The 22301-nt window shown below is 39.9% G+C and overlaps 1 protein-coding gene across 2 annotated transcripts in view; it reads left to right on the top strand.

The window, feature by feature from the left end:
- The window catches only part of CSMD1 (CUB and Sushi multiple domains 1), a 1835848-nt gene that overhangs the window by 1645738 nt on the left and 167809 nt on the right, over positions 1–22301 (top strand). For both annotated transcript variants that reach the window (XM_044760557.2, XM_070499942.1), the window contains 2 exons: positions 2458–2574; positions 11124–11333. In XM_044760557.2, coding sequence (XP_044616492.1) covers positions 2458–2574; positions 11124–11333 — 327 coding nt within the window. The remainder of the gene's footprint in view (positions 1–2457; positions 2575–11123; positions 11334–22301) is intronic.

A 22301-nucleotide genomic window follows, 5' to 3' on the forward strand; every position in this document is an offset into this window, starting at 1 on the left:
TAGAAAGGTCACCTTTATTTCACCTTTGTTTTCCTGTTTCTGTCAATTTGGCATTTTCCTATCTGTCTCCCCTATAGCTGGTCAAACATATTTACCCTCATTGCAGGTTGTAAGAGCACTCAGGGAAGGGATAGTATTGCTAAATATATTCAGGTTTGCCGCTCAGATCCACCGGTGTCTTCCACAAAATTGATGGACTCATGGATAAAATGTACGTCACAACCTATATTTCAAATACTTGGTATCTCCCCCCAGAAGTCACCTTGGGTGATTATACTGCAAATAACAATGAAGCTTATGTTTAAGACTTTGCTGGAGGCCGGCCCCATGGCCGAGTGGTTAAGTTCACACACTCTGCTTCATCTGCCCAGGGTTTTCCTGGTTTGGATCCTGGTTGCCATGTGGCACCGCTCATCAGAAAAAAAACAAGAAGATCGGCAACAGATGTTACCTCAGGTGCCAATCTTTGAAAAAAAGACTGAAAAAGCAAGGTGTTTGGTCCTCGGATAATTAAAAAAAAGACTTTGTTGGAATTATTCACGCATCCTACAAAAATACATTTTTTAACTTTTTTAAACTTACATTTTTAACTTACACAATGTTGAAACCCAGACTGTGATTTTCTAGCTTGAGCGATTACCATACTCACTGGACTTGACTTTCTAAGACGTTTAGATTTTCCTCCTGTCAAATTTACCCTCAACAGGTAAACTTTTTCTACCTTGATGATTAAAAAAAAAAGAAAGAAAGCCTCCACTCTAGGTCCTGAGGGATCTCTGAAAGAGGGCTTCCAAAAATATTTGCCTAATGAGAGCATTGTTAGAATAGGAATTAAGCCTTTTAATGTGACTTCCTGGACAGAAGAGGCATCGTTTGCATTATTACTTTGAAATTACATGAAATTGCCATTTTAATAGGGCACAAATGGTCAAATATTAGAATTTCGTCTGCTGCAACCTATATTATTTGACATGTTTGTTATAAAATCAGTTGTGATTTATAGTCAAACCTCAGCTGCAGTAGCCTGAGTGTGAGGAACCAAGATCAGGCCAGATGAGGGAGTTATCTTTTCACCGCTCATCACAGAGTAAGATTCTTTGGGCAGGAAGTGGTTTCAGTGGCTGCATTCCAAACTGAACAGAATTCTGCAGGTAACTATCCTGGTTAAAATGTGGGTTCTGGAACCAGATGGAGCTGGAGTAATGGTCTGGTTGTGCTGTTCACCAGGTGTGTGCCCTTAGGCAAATTTCTTAATTTCCTCAGCCTTGGTTCCCTTATCTGTAAATAAGGTAATAATAGTACCAGCCTTTTGGGGTTATTATGAGCATCAAATGATGTATTTCTCTCAGCACTATAGGTAGCACATAGTTAAGGATCAATGAATAGCAACTCATACTACCATTCAATGCCTAGCAACTTAGAACCTGAAAGTCAATTGAATGGCTGACTAAAATGCATTAAACCGAAGAATCTTTACCAAGAACCTGTGTGTACCAGAAGTAGAACTGCCAAAATGGGGAAAGTGGTCAAAAGGGACAAACTTCCAGCTATAAGGTAGACCAGTCCAGGCATGTGATATGCTGCATGGCCCCTCTAGCTAAGAATACTGTATGGCATATTTGAAAGTTGCTAAGAGTAGATCTTCGAAGTTGTCATCACAAGAAAAAATTCCATAACTTTGTATGGTGATGATGTTAACTAGACTCATTGTGGTGATCATTTCACAGAATATACAGATGTAGAATCATTGTGTTATACACCTGAAACTAAGAATATTATACGTCAAGTGTACCTCAATAAAAAACAAAAGAAAGAATAGAAAACAAAAGAAAGAAAAAAACAAGTAAAGGAAAAAAAACACTGATATGAATGCTAAATAACTCTCAATTGAAGTTCTTTTTGCTCCCCTTCCTCAATAATTAAAATATCGCAAATTGTGCTAACCACTACAATTGGACTGAATATCGAATATAATTTCATCCTTCTTGGATCGTACAGAAGGCATTTCCGGAGCATCTACTCAATTATTATTAAATTAAAGAAATGCTTGCTTCTTGTTGGCAATAGTGGTGACCAAACTAGCTTTTTCTATATGTCATAATAGCTACCATTTATGGAAGGGCTACTAAGTGGCTTGATTTTATGAGTTAGTATGCATATAAGATTTCATTTAATTTTCACAACACCATTTGCAGCAAGTATTATTGTGCTCATTTTATAAAATCAAGAACAAAATCAGAAACAGTCTTTGTTCTTAAGCATCTGACACTCGAGGGAGAGAGCTGAGCCCATAAGTCACTAATGTGCCCACTGAGTCGTGGATGTGCCGTAATTGGGGACCAGATTCGCTTCTGAAGACTGCTTCTACTGAGCAGAGTGGAGGAGGGCAGGTGGAATTAAACGTCCCTGCTAGAAAGCGAGGACCCACCAAACTAACTACCGTTGTCCATTTCGCAGCGACCTGTGGCGGGACGCTGAGTAGCATGGGTGGCGTCATCCTGAGCCCGGGGTTCCCAGGCGCGTACCCCAACAACTTGGACTGCACGTGGAAGGTCGCGCTGCCCATTGGCTATGGTAAGAGAAAACACTTTTAATTCCTAAAAATTCAACTTGTTGATTTCCGTCTTGGAAAGAATTCAGCTGAATTAAAAATGTGCCTTATTCGGTTGACATAATCGTGTCTTTACTTGAATTTAAAGACACGATTTTAAATACAGCTTTGGCAGAATAACTTTGCGAACAGAAAGTTATTTGAAAAATCAATTCAGCTGTGCAACTCTCTTCAAGGCAAATTAAATTAGCTGGATGATGATACAGTAGGCACATGCAGCGCTAAACGTAGCATCCCTAATTCAATTATCCATCTCTCTATTTATAACACCACCTTTTATAATCTATCTCTGGGACTCAATAATGGTGGTTATTTCTTTTCAACAATTTTTAAGGCTTTTTTAGATAATGACACAGTTTAGTATAGTTTTATAAATTTTTGCAATTATTTATTATATTGATATGGGTTTATGAAATTGGCTCTTTAGAATATTTAGTTATTAACTTTCAGGTTATCCACCTTAAATAATTCATGATTTTAATTGTTGTGTGCACTGATATTTCACTCTGCCCTTCTTCAGAAATGCATGGGCTTTGTGAAATTTTGATTCTCTATCACTCCTTTCCCTGTCTGCCCTGTGATTTCCTTTGTATTTTAGCTCATTAATTTGAATTTTCCCCACAGTGACTTTCCCACAAGCACACACTGTGATGGGTGTACCAAGCTCTGTACTCACTGAGAGTTGCGGAGGATAGCAGTTGAGGACCCATGTACTAATTAAGTGTTAGGTGAATGATGAATGAACATAAGCAAAAATGGAAATCCTTCCTCTAGAAGAAGATCCTGTCTTTTACTGTTTTCAAAGCTTTTGAGTTAAGAATCTGTGCCCCGATGGCAGCAGCAGACATGCAGGTTAGCAAGGGGCGGGTCCAGATGCTCAGCAGAGAAGCCAACAGGAATGGGGGCATGAGGGCCTGGCAGGGCTCCATCAGGTGTGCGAACATGGATGTGCTGCGCACAGACACGGACTGTTAGGCCAGGGAAAGAGGGGGTCTGGAAGGGCACCCCCACTGGAGAGAACACTCGTGAAACTCACGTCCATCAAGTTCTTTCAGGGGCCACCCAGAGGGCTTGGAGAGTAGGGAAGTGGGGAGACTCCACAAGGGGATTACTCAGGCTTTCTATTTCTTCCAGGTTTTAAGTTTAGTTTTGCCTTTTACATCATGAACTTTCTGAGCACAGAGGCAGTAATTCTGCTCTAGATGCAACAAAGGGCTTTGAAGGACTTTATCCAACATCGGCTCAGTTATTCTCAAAAACTGGGTTCATTTCCTTACCACAGTTGGTAGGAATCTTTGAGTCAGGCTTCAGGGTGAGATCGCAGACACATGGGATCCAGGATATTCCAGCAGGGTTGTAAATGACAGCATCTCCAGGAGCCTTGCCTTCCTCATCGCTAAAACTAAAATCCCACGGAGGCACATGGTGAGGACGAACTGACACAATTCAGGCGGGGAGTTTAGTTCAGGGCTGGAGATCTCGTGGACAGTGACAACAGTGAACAACAAAAAAGGTCAGCTTATTTTTGTTATTATTACTCCAAATATTTCCCACTGTCCTTTCAAACATCGTTATAAACATTTTATCCATGAATGGATATACATGTTTTCTTAATTTATTTTCCCAACTTTACTGTTCTTTAATTTGAGAAGGCTATTGTTTGGCATTTTTCCTTATGTTGCTCTCTCAAATATGCAAAAGAATAATTCAGGACAAAAAAAAAGGAATTAAATTGTCTGACTGCATTGTCATTTCTGTGAACCTAAACAAAATATTTATTTGAAGGAAAGCTGAAATGAAAAAAACAATTTATGAAATTTTATAACAAGGATGATTTAAGTGCTTACAATATTTGATATTGCATAGTATTGAGTTTAAAAAGGATGAAAAGGCAAAAAGAAACTTTGTGTCTTAAACGCTAAGTACATACAAAATAGTGTGACTGTCCCTAGCTTTTTAGAATAGATGTAGTTATGCTTCAGAATAGTTTGTTATAGATTAAATTTAAGTGAAACACCAGGTTTGCCTGTGATAAATTTTGTAGTCTGAGTGGAGTAGTTCCCCTGACATGGTAGATATTAGGAATTTTTCTGTCCCTGGTAGGAAGGAATGTTTTCTGGGGCTTAAATAATTATAGAGCATTTCGCAGACTCAGGGAAAATATTACTGGCTGTATTTTAGCCCCCGTCAGGTTTTTGAAACTCTTACGTGAATTAGTTCTCTCCATTCCCCATCTTCCTTTATCTCGGCTTCTTCTCCCTGGTAATATCTGTCACCCTGTAGTTTGAACTGCCTCTTCTACACACGTGACTCAAAGCGCCATCCCTCATCTTGCTCAAATGTCAAACCACATTTTCACCTGCAAGGGACATGTTTCCATCTGGGTCATCAGAAAGTGTCCCAGACTCAATTCAGATTCAGATTCCTTCTTGCTCTTCCCTTAACTCAGTCTCCTGCACGTTAGGGTCTCCTGTGTGATCCCTGTTGGTGTCCACAGCAGGACCGTTTTCCCGGTACCTTCCTTTCCCTGAATTTACCTTGCTTTTGGCAGCAGGTTCTTCCCAGAGTCTCCCGAATCCTAGGCAAACATCAGACCTCTCCCCTGGAAATTTTGAGACATTAAATTTGGGTTTGAAGCACAGGAATCTGCGTTTTTAAATCAAGCACTCCAGAGGTTTCTTATAAAAAGGAAAATTGGGAACACAGCAAGGATGACCACCATATCTTTTAATTATCATTTCTCCCCTCTCTGAGCTCCCACGTTGCTTCCTAACCTTACGGTGACTCCAGAACATTTCCTGTAATTACAACCCATCACGGGCTCTTGCTTTCCTAGTGGGACAAGTCAGGGGTTGGGAAGATATATTTCTACTGATGCGACAATAGATGTTTTGCCAGGGAGACATCTGCTGTTTGGATGATTTTGGTAAACAAGCTGGAAGATAATAGTAAAAATATATTTCCTCCCTCATATTGGGAAAAGACATAATGTGATAGGAAGTTTACATTAATAAATATGGTGGTGTTAACTAGTTCTTCATAGTAAAGGCGTTCATTGGCCCATTGGCTGTCACTGCTCAGCTCCCCAACCCTTCCTTGGATTTCCTGCTTTGAGCGTCTGTGTCAGTGTGTGTCTGCATGTGTGTGTCTCTGTGTGCGGAGGAGGTAAGGTCTTTTACCAGCCCAATCTCTTTCTTGGAGGTTTGGGAAATAATTTTAAGCAATGTTTTCTGCAGGATCATTGGAAAGTTCACCAAGAAACGGAAGTTATGGGAAACTTGCTTACCTAAAACCCAAAGAGTCTATCAGATTTATTGTAAATTATATCTACTTAAACTTAGAATGCTATAAACCAAGGAAAATGATTGCTTAGACCAGTAGTTCTCAAATTTTGTTGTGTATAAGAATCATTGGTACAAGTCAAGTTGTTGCCAGGAAGATTCCTGTGGCCTGTTCCTGGATGCTCTCTCAGCACCCCTAGCCATGTAAGGAGAAGAATTCGGTATTTTTCCCCAGAACCTTTGGTATTTTGGATGCTAGAGTTACAGACTACTTTAGAAAACATTTCTCCAATTTATGGGAGAACACCTTTAATCAAAATAAGGCAAGAAATGCACAAAGAATTTTCATAAGATCCTTACAAATATTATTTATTTAATATAAATTGCTTTGCTGAAAAAATGCAGAAATCATGAGATTTTGACAGATTGGAAGTAGAGAGAGAATATTATTTAGTATGAAACAGCAAGATACATAAAATCTTTAAAGTGAATAAGAAAAAATAATTGCTACTATTCTTCCAGATTTTTTCTTAAAAATAAGTTTTACCTCAATATTTTTAAATTTAGCCCCTTCGTTTCTGCAAATGCTGTCTCAGGTGTCTCAGCATACATTCTAATTTCCTTGATGGTCTATTTAGGTTTTTGGCTGCTCAGGGTGTGGGTGACTATTGTATTGGTAAGCATGAATGACTCCAGTTCCTCCAGCTACCTCGAATAACTCAGTTATCCAGAATATGAGACATGGTTGCCCTTTCTTCAGGAAAAATATATGTGATGTTTTTCAGTCATGGAGGATTTTTCTGGTGTGTTCTGAGTCTTTCCGTACAACTGGATATGCAGGGGACTACCTGATAGATTACCCAATCCATTGGTTAAGCAGCTACCACTTTTAACCAAGTAATTATTTTGATGACTGCTGCTTCCCTCCATGTCCATGGATCAATCAATAGTTTAACTGAATAGGCAACAGTGGTTGGTTGCTTTGGCATCACATGAAAACCACCTTTGTCTCTTGGCTCTATTCATTCTGGTGACAACTATTTCCTCCATCCTGCCTCAGTGTGATGCAACTTGTCTCTCAGAATGATTGGGTGACATCTGGCTGAGGGATGGGCAGTGTACGTCTTGGTTGCTCATGTTTTTGGGCTCTGAGTTTAGCTGAGTAGAAATCCCACTCTATCAGTTACTGGTGATACAAATTTACACAAGTAACTAATATGTTTTTGAACCCCATTTCCTTATCTTTAAAATGAGTACAATAAAATGTCCTTCTCACAGGGCTGTTCTGAAACAATGTAAGTGCCTGATATGGAGAAAACGTCATTTAAGTGTTACCTGCTTTTAGTAGCTAAGCCAAATTCTGTAGTGATTTTATGCTGTTTTCTTTCCTTTTCAAAGACTTAGGGGTGCTGTTTTGTGTTGCTTTGTCATGAGCCCAATCAACTCAGAATTTCTGTCTCTATTTTCTTGAAAAGTTCTAAAGGCATAGTTAATAGAAACGTGACCAATTTTTTTCTGTTTTACCATTTCTTTTCATATGTAAAAACCACTGCACTAATACTGCATACCTTGCTATGCAAGGCTTTTTGATCTTCTAGAAACATAGGGAGAGTATAAAGATTCTTCAGAATATTCACTGAATTCTATCATTAACTCTTTTACTATATGTTTATTATGCACAGAAGATGTGAAATAGAGCAATTTAATATTCACAAGTTCTATCAACTAAAAACGAGGGTTTAACTCTGAAGTCATGGTCATATTACTATTCAAAGTTTTGCCAGAGTCCAAGGGAAGCGTCCTTTGTGCAGATGCCTCTTCCTGACACTTCATTTTCAAGGTGTAATGACAATCAGATGAGAATGTGCTGTGTAAATTCTACCAAAGATGGGCATTCAGATTGGTTTCTTGTTGAAATGACGTTATTTTTTCAGTGTTGCATGAGATAATAAAAGGATAATGAGGTTATGCATATTTTAAATCCCTTCATCTTGGCTTTATGATGTCAAAGTGGACACAATTTGCCGAAAATTAGATAGCTAAATAATTCCATTTTAAGCCAGATTAGAACTAGCTTCTGTGCTACTTCCCGATATGAAGTAAGTGGTTTAATATGTGGCTGGATGCTTTATCCTGCTTAAAATGCTAATTTTTTTCATAAAATTATTATTGTCATACTTCCATTTCCATTTCGAGTTTAATTCCAGATCAGTAAAAGGCCACTTTCACTGTTTCCTGTACTTTTGAGATATTGGCCATCTTTAATTTTTTCACCCTTGATCTGCTCACCGTCTTTCATTTCCTTCTTGACTGTGTCGTCCTATAAATTTGAAAATGTATTTCTGGATAAATACGTCTGAAGTCTGCGTGCGCCCATCTGAAATGAGCATATTTTGAGCCATTTCCCTGCTGTTTGATTTCATACCCAAATAGTGAATCAGTTTTTTAAGTGTTCTAACCTTGCCCTCGTTTCGCATCCTATCTGCTACTTTTTGGCAATAAACAGACATGTCAGTAATTCAACAGCTGTTTTGGTTGTTCTTGTGTCAGCTTCTGCGTTCTACCTCATAGTGACGAATGCAATGGGTATTTATGAAACTCTGTGGACCACAGGGGTCTAGTGGCCTTGACATAGTCACCAAAAAAAAAAAAAAAAAGACAAAAAAAAGGATTCGTTAGCACACTTTATTTGTTAGTGAAAAACTCTTTTTTGTCAAATTTGTGGGACGTGCTACAAAAGAAAGCTGTGTTTTTAATTCAGCAATGAGTGAGGGAATAAATTTCGTACTGATGTGTAGCTAAGTGATCAAGCAGGTCAACGGTCGCGGCCGTGCAGAGGGGGTGGTTCAGGCCGAGGGAAAAAGCTCCGCTGGTCCTTCCTGCCCTCCTTTCCTCCGTCTCCATCTCCCTCTCTCTCTTTTTTTGTTTTTTTCCAGTTTTTGAATTTCTTCTGACTACAAATATTTACTGGAATTTAGAAGAAAATTAATAGCTCATTAATGGCTCTTCAACAAAGAGAAATATTTGGTGTTTTTTAATTTTTGCAGAAATGTTTGAAATGTATAGAGTTGCTCCATTTGGGGGAAATGTTGTCCATGATGCTAGGATGGACAAGACAACCACAGACTGGGATATTCCTTCCCTGACTGCTGATGTGCCCCTTGTATAGAGATTTGGACCATATGATATGAATTTAATTGCTCATTCTGAAAGTTATTCCGATTTTGGTTGACTTGTTAAAGACCTTTCTTTTATCCCAGGATTTTTCTCCTGCTTTTTGCTTCCTCAGCCTCTTCCTGAAGGCTTCCACATTCTACCTCCTTTCATTCTTCCTCTTCCAACCGAGATTAAACACATTTAGTACAAAATGATTTTCTCCAAGAAGAATTGGAATATGTTTCACATCATGAGATGGTTAGCGCTTGTCTAGCACATTTGCATGCTAAACCAGAAAAAGTGAGGGCTTTGTCAATCAGAGTTGGGTGTAAATCTAACTGCCTCTTCCTATGTTGCACTGGACATAACACCTAACGTTTCTGAGCCTTAGTTTGGTCATCTGAGAAATTATAATAATAATGACTACCTTGCTGGGTATTTCTGATGAGAAGGTTAGTGGGTAAAGTTCATGCACCCCAAGTGTGATAATTGGCCTTACACTATGCCCAACCAGAAAGGGACATGATTTCCTCTTTCCTTCCTCCACACAAGGTCTTCTTTGTAATTGATGAAGCTTTTTCTTGGATGACTTTACATTTTATTGAGTATCTTTAGGTTTTTCTTCCCTACCGCTCTTTTTTTTTTTTTTTTTTTAAAGATTTTATTTTTTCCTCTTTCTCCCCAACGCCCCCCGGTACATAGTTGTGTATTCTTCGTTGTGGGTTCTTCTAGTTGTGGCATGTGGGACGCTGCCTCAGCATGGTCTGATGAGCAGTGCCATGTCCGCCCCCAGGATTCAAACCAACGAAACACTGGGCCGCCTGCAGCAGAGCGCGCGAACTTAATCACTCGGCCACGGGGCCAGCCCCTTCCCTACTGCTCTTTACTTGAGCTTTTCTTCCTTTTTCACTGATTTCTGGGTTTTGATAGCTGCACTTTCCTTTGATACCTAAGTAGATATGTTTGCTTTAAATTTTCTGTGTCTTTACGCTTAAGTAGGGTATCTCATGTAAGCATTATCTTTGGTTTTCCAAAGCTGGGGAACATGTGTCAAATGTATTAGATGAAAAGTAAAAACAAAGCTATTCTTATCTATCAAGAACAGGAGAAGAATAATGCAAAGTAAAGCTTTTCTCCTATGTTGGGAGAATAATCTGCAATAGCTATTGTGGTATTCTTAGTTTAGGCTTTGCAATCCAACTTAAGTTCATGTACTTATGTAAAACCTAATGTCTTTAGAGTTCTAAATAAACTATTTAAATGAATTAAAATATTTCAGACATAGTAGTCAAATGATTTCTTTAAAATACCACAATTCCATAGTAAATAACTCTAAATTGTTTTAATTTTGATTTTCTTCTAAATAATCAGCTATGGTTTATCTGGTACACAGATCAATGTTACTTGCAATGTTGGTCATTTGGACAGTCTTTTGGTGTGTTAAACTGTGCCAGGCTCTTAGACTGAACTGTGAGTGTTATCATGGGATTCATTGGATGGGATTTCCTGCAAACATCAATAACTTGCTTTGTATGCATAACACAATTGAAACAATCACTTGCTAAACTAATAAATTTCTTTTGCAATGGTATAACCATCCATGTAAAAGGCCACTTTTAAAGTTTGTTGCATTTTTTTAGATCTACTTTGCCTTCTTTCTTGATGAGGCCATAAATTAACTTATAGATGACGACGCACAATTACAACTTGTGCTTCTGGTAGTAATAATTATAATAGCAGCTGGACAAAATCATTGCCATATGTATGAATATAAGTCACCATTCAAAGAATTATGCCTGTGTATCTCTGTGATGCAGTGCTGGTAATATTCATATTTCATGAATAAGTTGACTCAGGAACATTAATTACATGGACCTTTGTTGGTGGCAGAGGTAAAATTGAACCAGAGTCTGTTGTAATCCAAAGTGTGTTTTCTCCTCCACTATGATGATGCCATTCTGCATACTAGAGAGAGACTGCTTGGGGAGACTCATAAAATTTTAACCACTTTTAATAAACATTGATTTTATGAATTTTGACATTAACTTTCATGACTTTTGCATATTTCTTCATAGGTGCGCATATTCAATTTCTGAATTTTTCTACCGAAGCTAATCACGACTACCTTGAAATTCAAAACGGACCTTACCCCACCAGCCCTATGATTGGGCAGTTTAGTGGCACCGACCTGCCCTCGGCGTTGTTGAGCACAACCCATGAAACCCTCGTCCACTTCTACAGCGACCATTCCCAAAACCGGCAAGGATTTAAACTCGCTTACCAAGGTAAGGAATCAAAAAGAAAAAAAACAAAAAATACCTAGATATGCTTCTTATGTTTAAATTTTATTGAAATGTAAGTGTCCCTAATTGGTTAAAAACTTGTACAACTGGAATCATTTGTAATGGAATTCTGTTTTCTGATGGGTAGCGGAGCCACTGCTGTTCCTGTTCTTGCTGTTTGTGCACTTTTGTACACAAAAGTGAGGACCTAGACGCAAAGATATGACCGGCTCTGCTGTCATTGCAGCTTCACCCACACTCCCTTCTCTCCCTCTCTCCTCCGGCCATCATCACATACCTTCTAGGCCACCAGCCTGCTCCTCATATAGCCTCCTCATCTGTCAGTGTCCTCTTAGCCACTTGTGGGTCTTTTCTCTCCAGGACTATAGTATAGGGAGTCGATTTATAATGGAAGTGGGTCTGGGAGAGTCTTTCATGGACTCAAGCCTTATCTGAGCTCAAAATAATGGCTATCTCTACTATTCAAGCTGTGTTCCAATTATGCCAGAACAAAAAATTCAGTGAATGAACTTTATCGTTTTTTAAACCATCCCAATATGAGACTCTAAGAAAAGTTTGAATTAACCATTATCAGAGCATTTTTGACGTATGAAAAAGTTCAAAATTTTCATTTCATGCCAAATAATTTAGGTGGCCTTTTCTTGAATATTGTTAAATCAAGTGAAGTTGAAAATGTCAAAAGTTTTTTTAGGGCTTTTTCTTTTTTTTAATATGGCTAAACGACTTTCCTTAATTTCATAGATTGTGCTTGAAAATAGAGCTTCAATATGTTATTACCAAGAAAGAATGATATTTTGTGTTAAACTTTTAGACGTTGTTACTTAGAATATAAAATATATATTTAGATTTCCAGAATTTGAGTTTGTTAAGATAGGAATCTGGTTAGAAGGAAAGAAGAGAGGGAAACAAAGTCTGGACTGGTGCAGAATATAATGGGAGACATCGCCAGCATTTATTCACACACTGTTTCCCATCTCCATCTCCGCCTCCCCCTCGCAATTAGCATCACCTCCTACTTGAGAGGCACACCCACCTACACACAGAGAAAGATGTCAGAGAGGAAGTAGCTTCCCACAAGGAATCTGCGTGCAGATCCGCCCACACTTTTCTGCTTTTTCTCCTTTTCAAATGGAAAAGAAGGCTCCTCCTACTTAAACCCAATCCATCCTGCCCTCCAAGCTCTAAATATAGTTCTTTCTACTCTTTCAGAGCCATTAAAGTAGGAATTATTTTCTCTTTATTGCATTTTCAGCTGCTACATCTCTCTTAGATCTTCCCCAATAGCATTTCAAATATACTCAAATCCACCTCTCTCTCTCACACATACACATCTATTTACATAGGATTTTTTACATACTTTTGACTCCTATCTTCCTTCAGCTTCCACTTTCTGAGAATGTTTTTAGAGGAATTGTCTATGCCCACTTTCTCAGTTTCTACACCTCTTCCTCACTTCTCTTACCCGTTCTTATCTAGCTTTTACCATTCCAATTTTTTAATGGACCATTTAACCAACCATTCTGTTGACATGATCTTCCATGTCAGGAGTTCTTCCTGGTACTGAATCCTCTGGGTATGCTCCATTTCTCAAGGTTCTTGGTAGAACTCACGCCCTTATCACTTCTGGCTCAGCACCCTTTCCCCTTGGCTTCAGGATAACATGGTCTCCATTATTCTGCTATCTCAATGGCTACTTCCTTATCTTCTTTGCTTCTTTGTCCTCTTCTAACCGACAATTTTAGGTATACTGCTCCATTGGAGTCCCCCTATATTTTCGTTGTTCACTTTCCCTTAGCGTCATCAACACTCCTGGATCCAAAGACCGTGGCAGTAGTGATTAATCATAGCTCTTCTGTTCGTATCACCAATGCAAGTGCTGAGAGTCCAAGAAGTCAGTGTCTGTCTCACCCCTGCACATCCCCCCTGGGCATCACGTGGGCACTCGAACCCTGTGTCCAAAACTGAGCTCACAAGTTTCCTTCCCAGGTATGTTCATCTTCCAACCTTCCCCATCGTACTAAGTAACTAGTGTACATTTTATCCAGTTTCTTGAGCTGTAAAACTAATGTGACTTGTGACTCTCCTCTCTCCCTCCTCCCAGTATTAACTCAATGATCAAATCCTTTCCCCAGCCCTGCAGTATCTCTGAAATCCTGCTCATCTCCTCCATCTCCATCACCACTCCTGGTCCTCACCACCCTCATCTTTTTCCTAGAAAATTGTCAGAATCTTAAATGTCTTAGCATATGGATTCTTCCTACTTCTCTCTTCTTTCCAAAAAGCAAACTGAAATGTCTCTTTCTTGAATAAAGCCTTTTCCACACTTTCTTATTGTCAGGGAGGAAAAAATCTTTTCCTCTACTTATCTTAGGTTCTCCAGCTGGGGCCCTAAATGAGACTAAGCCAAATACAGATGAGCAAGAGGAAAACAAACAGAAGTTTATTAACACGTGCATTGCACATACACATGGGAATGCCCAGACATGAGTAACTCAAAGGGGTGGTTAGAACTTGGGTTTATGTGCAATCGAAGGATAAAACAAAGGAAAAGGGGTTTGGGGCTTCTAGGAAGGGGAGGCAAGCTCTGGGAAGATGACCAGGAAAAGTATGGTAAAGAAGGGCCTTTTAATAAGGTTTGTTATGTGGATTTAAGTCCTGTGCTTTCTCCATTGAGAGGAGCTATTAGAAGTCCTCCTCTTCCTGGTGCAGGAAAAACTTACATCTCTACAACTGGAAATTCTTCTTATAGATGTACATTTCCTTTACAAAAGAAAAACACATGCCATGTTTTTAGTGCTTTCTTTGCTTCTGCTGGTTCAAAATGGCCTTTAGGTCAAAATAATCCATATGTCAAAGAGGCATATTTTGAGGTGGCATAATATGAAACCCCTCACTATATACTTAGAATACGGTTCAAAATCTATAAGAAGCTTAATCCCTAGCCTTCTCTTTCTCCACCCTATTGTCTCTCTCTGCACTTCAGCCGTTTGCCCTTCTACTAAAGTACTTCCCAGGAGCCATGATCCTTTCTACCTCTCTGCTTTCGCTGGTGTAGTAATCTCAACCTCACGTGTTCTCTATCTCCCCCACGACTCTCCTTCAGTTAATCATTTAGGGCTCGTCTATCTGTAGGATCCTAACGGAGGCATTCTCTGATTCCCCAGGCTAGATAAGAATACCATGTGTCCCATTTTGGTAATGTTTGGTTTTGTAGTAGGCTTCTTTATGGGATTGTGCCTGAAAGCCAAACAAGTATAGTTTAGCAAAGATAATGGGATTTTTAGTGCCTATCAGGAAACCCAAGTGATTGTCACAGGCACTGGATATCCTACAGTGTGTGCAAATGGCCCTGGATGTACTTGGGCTGTAGCTACTCATACTAAAATGTTTGCACCAGTACCGTTTTTCTCTTCTTTTCATTCTATCTCTTCCAGTCTCACCACAAATCCCAAAGGTAGGAAACTAAAGGATCAAAATTAGGTGATTGTTCATTTTGTGTTGTATAGATATGTTCAAGCAGTTAGTAATAAGCATAATAGTGAAAATACAGAGATGATCAAATTTGTGGATTGAACTGGGTTCCATAGACAAGTTGAGTCCCATTAATTAGTAACTAGATCTAATTAAAAAGGTAGAGAATGTAAAGGAGGAAATATAATTTTCCTCTATCCTTCTGACTGAGACCCCTGTAAGAAATTGAAGATTAGCAAGAGAAAAACAAACAGAAGTTTATTAACACATATACCTCCTGTATACATGGGAGATACCCAGAGACAAGTGAGTAACTCCCAAAGGTGGCTTAGAACTCTGGCTTAAATACCATCTTCAGGTAAAGACAAAAGAAAGAAAGGTGTAGCAAGGACAGTTAGGAGACATTACCAGGAAAACCAAGGTAAACAAGGGTAAGGTTGGTTATGCAGATTTAGGTTGTACCTTCTCCACTAATAAGAGCCTAGAGTTGAATCCTGGGATTAACCTTTGTGGTTCCAGGTAGAGAGGGCAGGAGACACCACTGTAAATTTGTGTCCTGCTTTTAGACAAATAGAGGGAGGGCAGAGAGACTTTCTCATATCTGCTCCTTCTTAATGGCCTTCGGTTCAAAATAATCCTAATGCCGAAGTGGCAGTTTTGACTGAGGCACAACTAGCACCTAGCACTCTAGTGTTCTCTCTGTTCCTGTTCTGTTTTACTCTGGCAGCTTTTTCTGTTCAAATACAGATGGGGACATGGCCGTAGTGTAACCATAGCATAGCGAGCAAGGACAAAATCCCTCTGTCCTTGGAACAATTTCTAAATATTTTGAGAACACAGTCTTAATGGGTCAGCATAGGTGATGTGACCCTCAATTCTACTCATGGAGACCAGGTGGATGGGTCTCTACTCATGGAGACCAGGTGGATGGGTATCTGGTCATGAAGACCAGGTAGATGGATCTCTCTTCACGGAGACCAGGTGGATGAGTACTGTATTTAGCTCAGCTGGGGTCTCATGGGTCAGAAAATGTGATGAGTGGACTTCATCAAAGGGCATGGTTGAGAGGCAGAAGAGCAGTTTCCTGTGAGAAGTGGCTCTGGAACAACAAAATAGTAAACATACAATGGTTCTGCCACATAATTGGATTAAAACTCTGTATAAATGAAATATTTGTATGCTGATGTATTATATCTCCATGATGCAGGAGACTTTGATTAGTGTTCTCATATTTGCTTCCTCATTCGTTCTTGTAAATGTACTGTGAGTTGATCTGAGAGCTAGTCCTTATTTTGCTGTATTAAAAATAATGATGATAATAATAACTGTTATTTATTGAGCATTCACCCAGTGCCACGGTCTATGCTTCCTGTTTTTCACATAAATTCTGAGTGTAAAATATCCGCATTTTACATTTTAGAAAACTGAGGCTCAGAGAGCTTAAACAAATTCTGGAAATTTGTGTAGCTGTGTGTGCAGCAGTGATCTAGAATCGAATCTATTTGGCTCCAAAGTAATCATTATTAGCTAACTACTACATTTCTAATAAACGAAGAGAAATGGTGAGATTTTGGACTTTATGTTGAATGTTTTAGTCACACTAATATACAAAACATTTAAACCCAATGGGGTGAATTTAAAAAGCCCAATTTCCTCTCATAGTTTGCAAAACCAGTCTGCCATCCATGGGCTGCAGACAATGGCTGTGGGAAAAAGTCAGATAACAACTTCGGGTGTGTAGACATGGTATCTGACAGATCCACTTACTTATCTCAAGTTGTGCAGCTGCTAAAATAACTTTTCCAAGAATCTGTGAGTCAAATGTTTCCCATAAATACTTCTAGCACATGCCTTGAGAATTAGATATCAGATTTTGCCTAGCGTCATACGCCATCCAGACGCCAGCTGTGGCCCTCTTGCTTCTTGCAGGTACAAGTATAATTGTTCAGGAACTACCGAATTTCCTGACCTCTGAAAGTCAGAAGCTCTCCCCAATGTTTATTGAGCTAATGTGGATTTAGCACTTTCAAAGAGTCATATAAGGACTCAATAGGCTGATTGGGTCCAAACAACGGTTTCTCCTGTCTCTCACCAGTGAGGAAACCAATGGTCCGTCCATGGAGGGGTAGAAAGAGACCAGCATCTGTGCTATGAGCCTGTGGTAGATGCTGCTGCCTCTCTCATTCTGCAAACTCTCACCTGGTTCTTCCATCTGCCTGTGTTCACTCTGCACCCCATCCTGCCTCCTACAGCCTCCAAGCTGTGTCCCCCCACCCTACCCCATAGCAGCCTTAAAGCCCAGCCATGTGTGTATTCTCCTCCAGAAGGCCTTTCAATCCTGGTACCTTAGTGTGTTTACCCTCCCAGGCAGACGTTCTGCCTGCTCCAACTCCTTATGATTATCCGCTTCTGTTCAGAGGGACTTCTCACTCCCCCTGGGGCCAAGCCACCAACTCCGATGACTCCTACTAGCTCCTGTAGCTGGTGTCAATTGCAAAACAAAGCCAGACTTAGTAAGAAGAGACTCTACTGGGAGGGATTTTTACTGCAAGAGAGGGGAAAGGTCTATTGCAATAGAGAGAACAGCACTTTAACCACAAGCTCAGTGTTTCAAGGATTAGGAAAAAGGATTTTCCTTTATAGAGAGGAGTAAGCAAGGCTGGAAGGAACTGAGTTTGTGGGTGTGGGATGAACAAGAGAAGCCATGATGGGGTGATGGATCAGAGAAGATCTTTCTCTGAGCACAGCCTGCTGTGGAGGAGGGGCTGTCTGCTGGCTCAGGCTGATGATAGGCCAAAGTTTGGGGGCCTGAGAGAAGGAGAAAAGCTTAACTAAAATTTCGTTAACAAGCATTTGTTCCGGTTGATGAATGGGGATAAAAACAATTCAGCAACCATTATAAAGCAAAGCATGGGAATTTGGAGGGTTTTGTCTGGCCTGGTCATAAGTAAACCGAGGGGCACCTTGAGTGTTATCTAAGTCATGGGTGTTTGTGTGTGTCGGGGGGGGGGGGTGGCGTGTTTCTTTGCGTTAAGACATTTCCTGGAGCACAAAAGAGTGTGTGTGAGAGGGGAGGATTGCCTCACCTCCCCTGCTGTCTAGGATTACAGGGCTTAGGCAACCTTCACTTAACTGTCATAGGAATTCCTTGAGATATCAACACAGAACCCCTAGGCCTTGCAGTTGTCAACTTAAAAAGCAAATTTGCCTGTTATTTCATATCAAAATGAGTTTATTGGAGAATATTCAAAAGAATTGCAATTCCAGATGTTCCTGTTATGGCAAACCATAGGAAAATCCAACAAACAAAGGAGGGGAGCTGCCTTTATAGGGAAAAAGGGGGAGTCCAAAGGAGCTCCTCTTAAGGAAAGTCTATTGGGGGAGAGTAACAGTTCAGGGCAGCGATGGCTTCTCATTGGCTGGGCTGTTGCCGGGTAGGGAGAGAAATCTTCTGTAGGGGAGGAAGACATTTCCTGTACCCTCTCTGGGTTCATCTGGCCAGAGAACGAATTAAATTCACATGAGACAGAATAGCAGGAGAAAATTAAACAAAACTTTATAACGTGTATACATGGGAGAGGCTCAGGCAAGTTGAGCAACTCGCCAAAATGGCTGAAACCCCCACCTTAAATATCAGATCCAGCTAAAGACAATGGAGGATGTTGAGGGTGGAGGGGGAGTCGATCTTTGGAGATTACCACACAAGTACAATAAACAAATCCAGATTTAAGTCCTTGCCTTTGGCATTGATTAAGAGTTTCTAGAGATAAGGTCATCCCCCTTGTCTTCCTGGTACAGAGAGGGAGCCACCTTTACAGATGGAGATTTCCTTTACAATGTAAATGTCTCCTAACAAAGGGCAAGCAAGTTCCACCCCTCAGTTGCTTTCCTGTCTGCAGTTTATTAAAAGCAATAAGCCCCAAATAATCCTCATGCCAAAGAGACATATCTTGGGGTGGCCAATTCCAGGCCCCCACTTCCTTCGGAAGTGAAGTAGCTGTACTTCCTCTGAAGATGCAGGTGCAGATCTCTTCCTGTTTGGTGTAGTTGAGGATGTGTGATACGGCGTGAGAGCTCCCCCTGCAGGCCTTCCTGACCCCAGCTGAGTTAACGTTTCTTTGATTAATTTCCACACAGCCAGCACAGGTTCACTGATAACAAAGCTTCTCCTGTGTGCATGACTCCTCTTGATTCTCCACCCAGGGTCACAAAGGAAGATATTAAGCATGGAAAAATAAACAAACAAAACACTGAGAAACTTGGAAGAAAGCAAACTCCAAGAGGAAACAGTAGAGAAAATGCAAAGTCAGGCATTCTTAAGAATTGGGAAAAACTCACAGGCTGGTCGGAAATTTTACCTTTTTCTACAAATGTTTTACTAAATAAAGATTCATCTTTCTTTTAATTAAAAAGGGAAGTTCTGTGATGATTGATGATAGCAGCAACCTTCTTGGAGCTTCTCTTCTGATCTTATTTCTATCCATCAGAGTACCTGTGTTCACTTAAAACCCAAAAGTTTACAGATTCAGCTTTAAAGTGATTAGCCAACCATCAAAAAACAAATAAAATAAGAAAAAAAGTCAAGTAAGTCTCAAATTGTTATACAAGCATCCAAGACATATTTCTGCAATAACCAGGGTCAACTATTACATTAGCGTAATTTTTCTTCAAGATGAAATTCGAGGTGAAAGTAAACAACGTTGTGAATCACACCGATTAAGACACACAGCTCTCCTGGGACTTTTTCTTGCTTCCAATACCTGTTTTGGTGCTTCCTTGACTTAACTGAATTTCTTTTCATTCTGATGAAATCCCATGAAATCCCATTTTTCTCCCATTATATCCACTTTTTCTTCTTTAGCCTGCCTTGGTTTGTTTGTTTTAAAGAAAAGTTCTGTTGATTATCTTACCACACACAGATGGGATTCTCTGGCCCAATGCACATAAATAAGCCAATTAATTGCAGCATCAGCCTTTTGGAAAAGAAATCAGCTTTATTCTGCGAGATTGATCTGCAGTGAGACAGAGGGCATGTGTCCTCAGATCTGTCTCCCTGATTCAGAATTTGGGGCAAAATTTAAGAGGTTAGGGAGAATAGGCTGGCATGCAGAAACACTGGTGAGACAGGTTTTGATTGGTGGGTATTAGTTACCAGGGAGAGGGTGTGGCTTCAGCTGGGTAGGTGGTGGTTCTAAGATTGTGATGTAGAACAGGTTTAATTAATGGAAAGCTGCCTGTGTTCAAGGCCATTACTTCCAAAGGGAGTGGAGGTGACTTGGTTTGGGCAGTTTGCCCAAAGCCAAAGTCAACCTTCCCTCATCTCCGGGACAGGAGGCAGTGTTACGGCTTGGAGGCCATTGAAGAAAGGCTCCTCCCCTCCCACAGAGACTCAGAAGGGAGCACCATTGTCCCGAATGACTGCATTTCAGAGGAGTGACTCCGAGGTCCTTGAGAAGGACATCCTGGGTTTTAAAACTGGCAGAGGCTTTTAGAAAGGTTTGCATACACCCCAAAGGGGCAGAGAAAAGATTTACAGTGACAAGTTTTCTAAAATAAGTTTTCTAAGAAAAGGGAGGTCAGGAGCCCAAAGTCAGGAGGAAGCTTGGCCAGGCTCTCTTGCTCGTAAATGTCAATCATCATCAGAAGTTCAGGGGTGACTTTTGCCAGCATTGGATACTGGCCGGATGATGTGAAGGCCAATGATTCTGTGACTCTTTTTGCCTTTTCCTCTTGTTACCATGTGGTCCAAGGAGGGCTGTTGCACCTCCAATGTCAGGTCCACATTCAGAGAAGAAAGGGGGGAAGGAGAGAGCTTCCTGGGGAGTGACTACTGGGAGATCCATCCACATGACTATTGCTCACATTTCATTGGTAGAAATCTGCTCTCTAACCACCATGGGCTGAAACAAAAATGTAATTTTTTTTCAATTCGGGCACATTCCTTTCCCAAAGAACATTAAGGCTCAATTCTTAAGGACAAAGGGGAGCGTGAGTCCTGGTCTGTAGCATGCTGCAATAGTATATAAACCATCAGTCTACAATCACACTTGGGCTTTCTGCCTCACCCTCACTGGCAAAGTTCACATTTGAATTCTCTCAGAGTAGAAATTATCTATTGATGAAGAATTCTGTAACGTTTCAGACTTGTGGATTCAATTTAAAATCAATTTCAGGTATTTTGAATATTTCCAAAGGAAAGATTCCCAATTCATTTAAAATATGTATACATGCAACTATAGAATTTTAGATGTGGAAAAACAAAATCTTGATAATCAAAGTTCGAATATGAAGTATGTCTCAAAACAGAAAAAAAACATTATTTTTGGTTGCTGTCTTTTAATTATACTATGGAATCTCAATATCTCCTTTTGTTTGTTTTGCCATGCTGGGTTTATAATATGTATACACAGGATTGATTCTTCCATTATTTGCTAAAATTTTACATTTCTCAAATAGCTATCGAGGTCTGATCAGTTCAAACAAATATACATGACAGTTTAGCATCAAATCAGCTTAGATTCAGGGTATAGATCAGTATTTAATCATTGCAATATTCGAATATCCCATCATTATGGTTTCTCATAACTTATTAAATTCTCTGTGATCTAAACCTGTTTAGTTGTATTTTTGTTTGTTTGTTTGTTTTGATGAGGAAGATTGGCCTTGAGCTGATGTCTGTTGCCAGTCTTCCTCCTTTTGCTTGAGGAAGATTAAGCCTGAGCTAAAATCTGTATCAGTCCTCCTCTATTTTGTATATAGGACCATGGCTTTCATGAGTGGTGTGTAGGTCCACACCCGGGATCCGAACCTCCAAACCCCAGGCCGCCTGAAGCGGAGCATGCAAACTTAACCACTACACCACCAGGCCGGCCCCTGCAGTGTATTTTTTTGAAGGCTACTCATTTATTAGGCCAGCACAAGAACTCAGTTTCTGGCTAAGAGTTAGGAATTAAAATAAGACATGGTTTGGCAGTAAACAATGTCATAATTTAGCAGGAAAACTAGAGCTTTGACAACCACATTAAAATCCAACATGAGACTTCCTAGAACTGAGGTATTTGTGGACGTTTGAGGGAATCACGTTCTGTGGCATCGCAGGCACACAGCACATTTTCGCTGAGGATGTTCTGTGTGAAAAGGACCCTGAGGCCTGTGTGGGAAACACTCCCTGTGGTTGGTGGAGGAAATACCCACACCAGAGGCGAGAGACCCATTGGAGCTAAGTCGATGGAGTGATGACATTTGACTATAAAATAACTTGAATCCCAAGTCAAGACTTTGAATTTTATTCTCTAGACCAAGGGTTCTAGGATTCAAGGGATCCATGACTTGAATTGTAAAAAAGTTTATATGTATATTGTATATATATAAATATATACATATATTATAAAATATAAATGTAAAAATATGGCATTCCATATTTTTTCTCTTAACCTCTAGTGATGCTGATGTAATATTAGCATTACCTGCACTTCATCA

Source organism: Equus asinus, chromosome 27, assembly GCF_041296235.1.
Source record: "Equus asinus isolate D_3611 breed Donkey chromosome 27, EquAss-T2T_v2, whole genome shotgun sequence".
Lineage (NCBI taxonomy): Eukaryota > Metazoa > Chordata > Mammalia > Perissodactyla > Equidae > Equus > Equus asinus.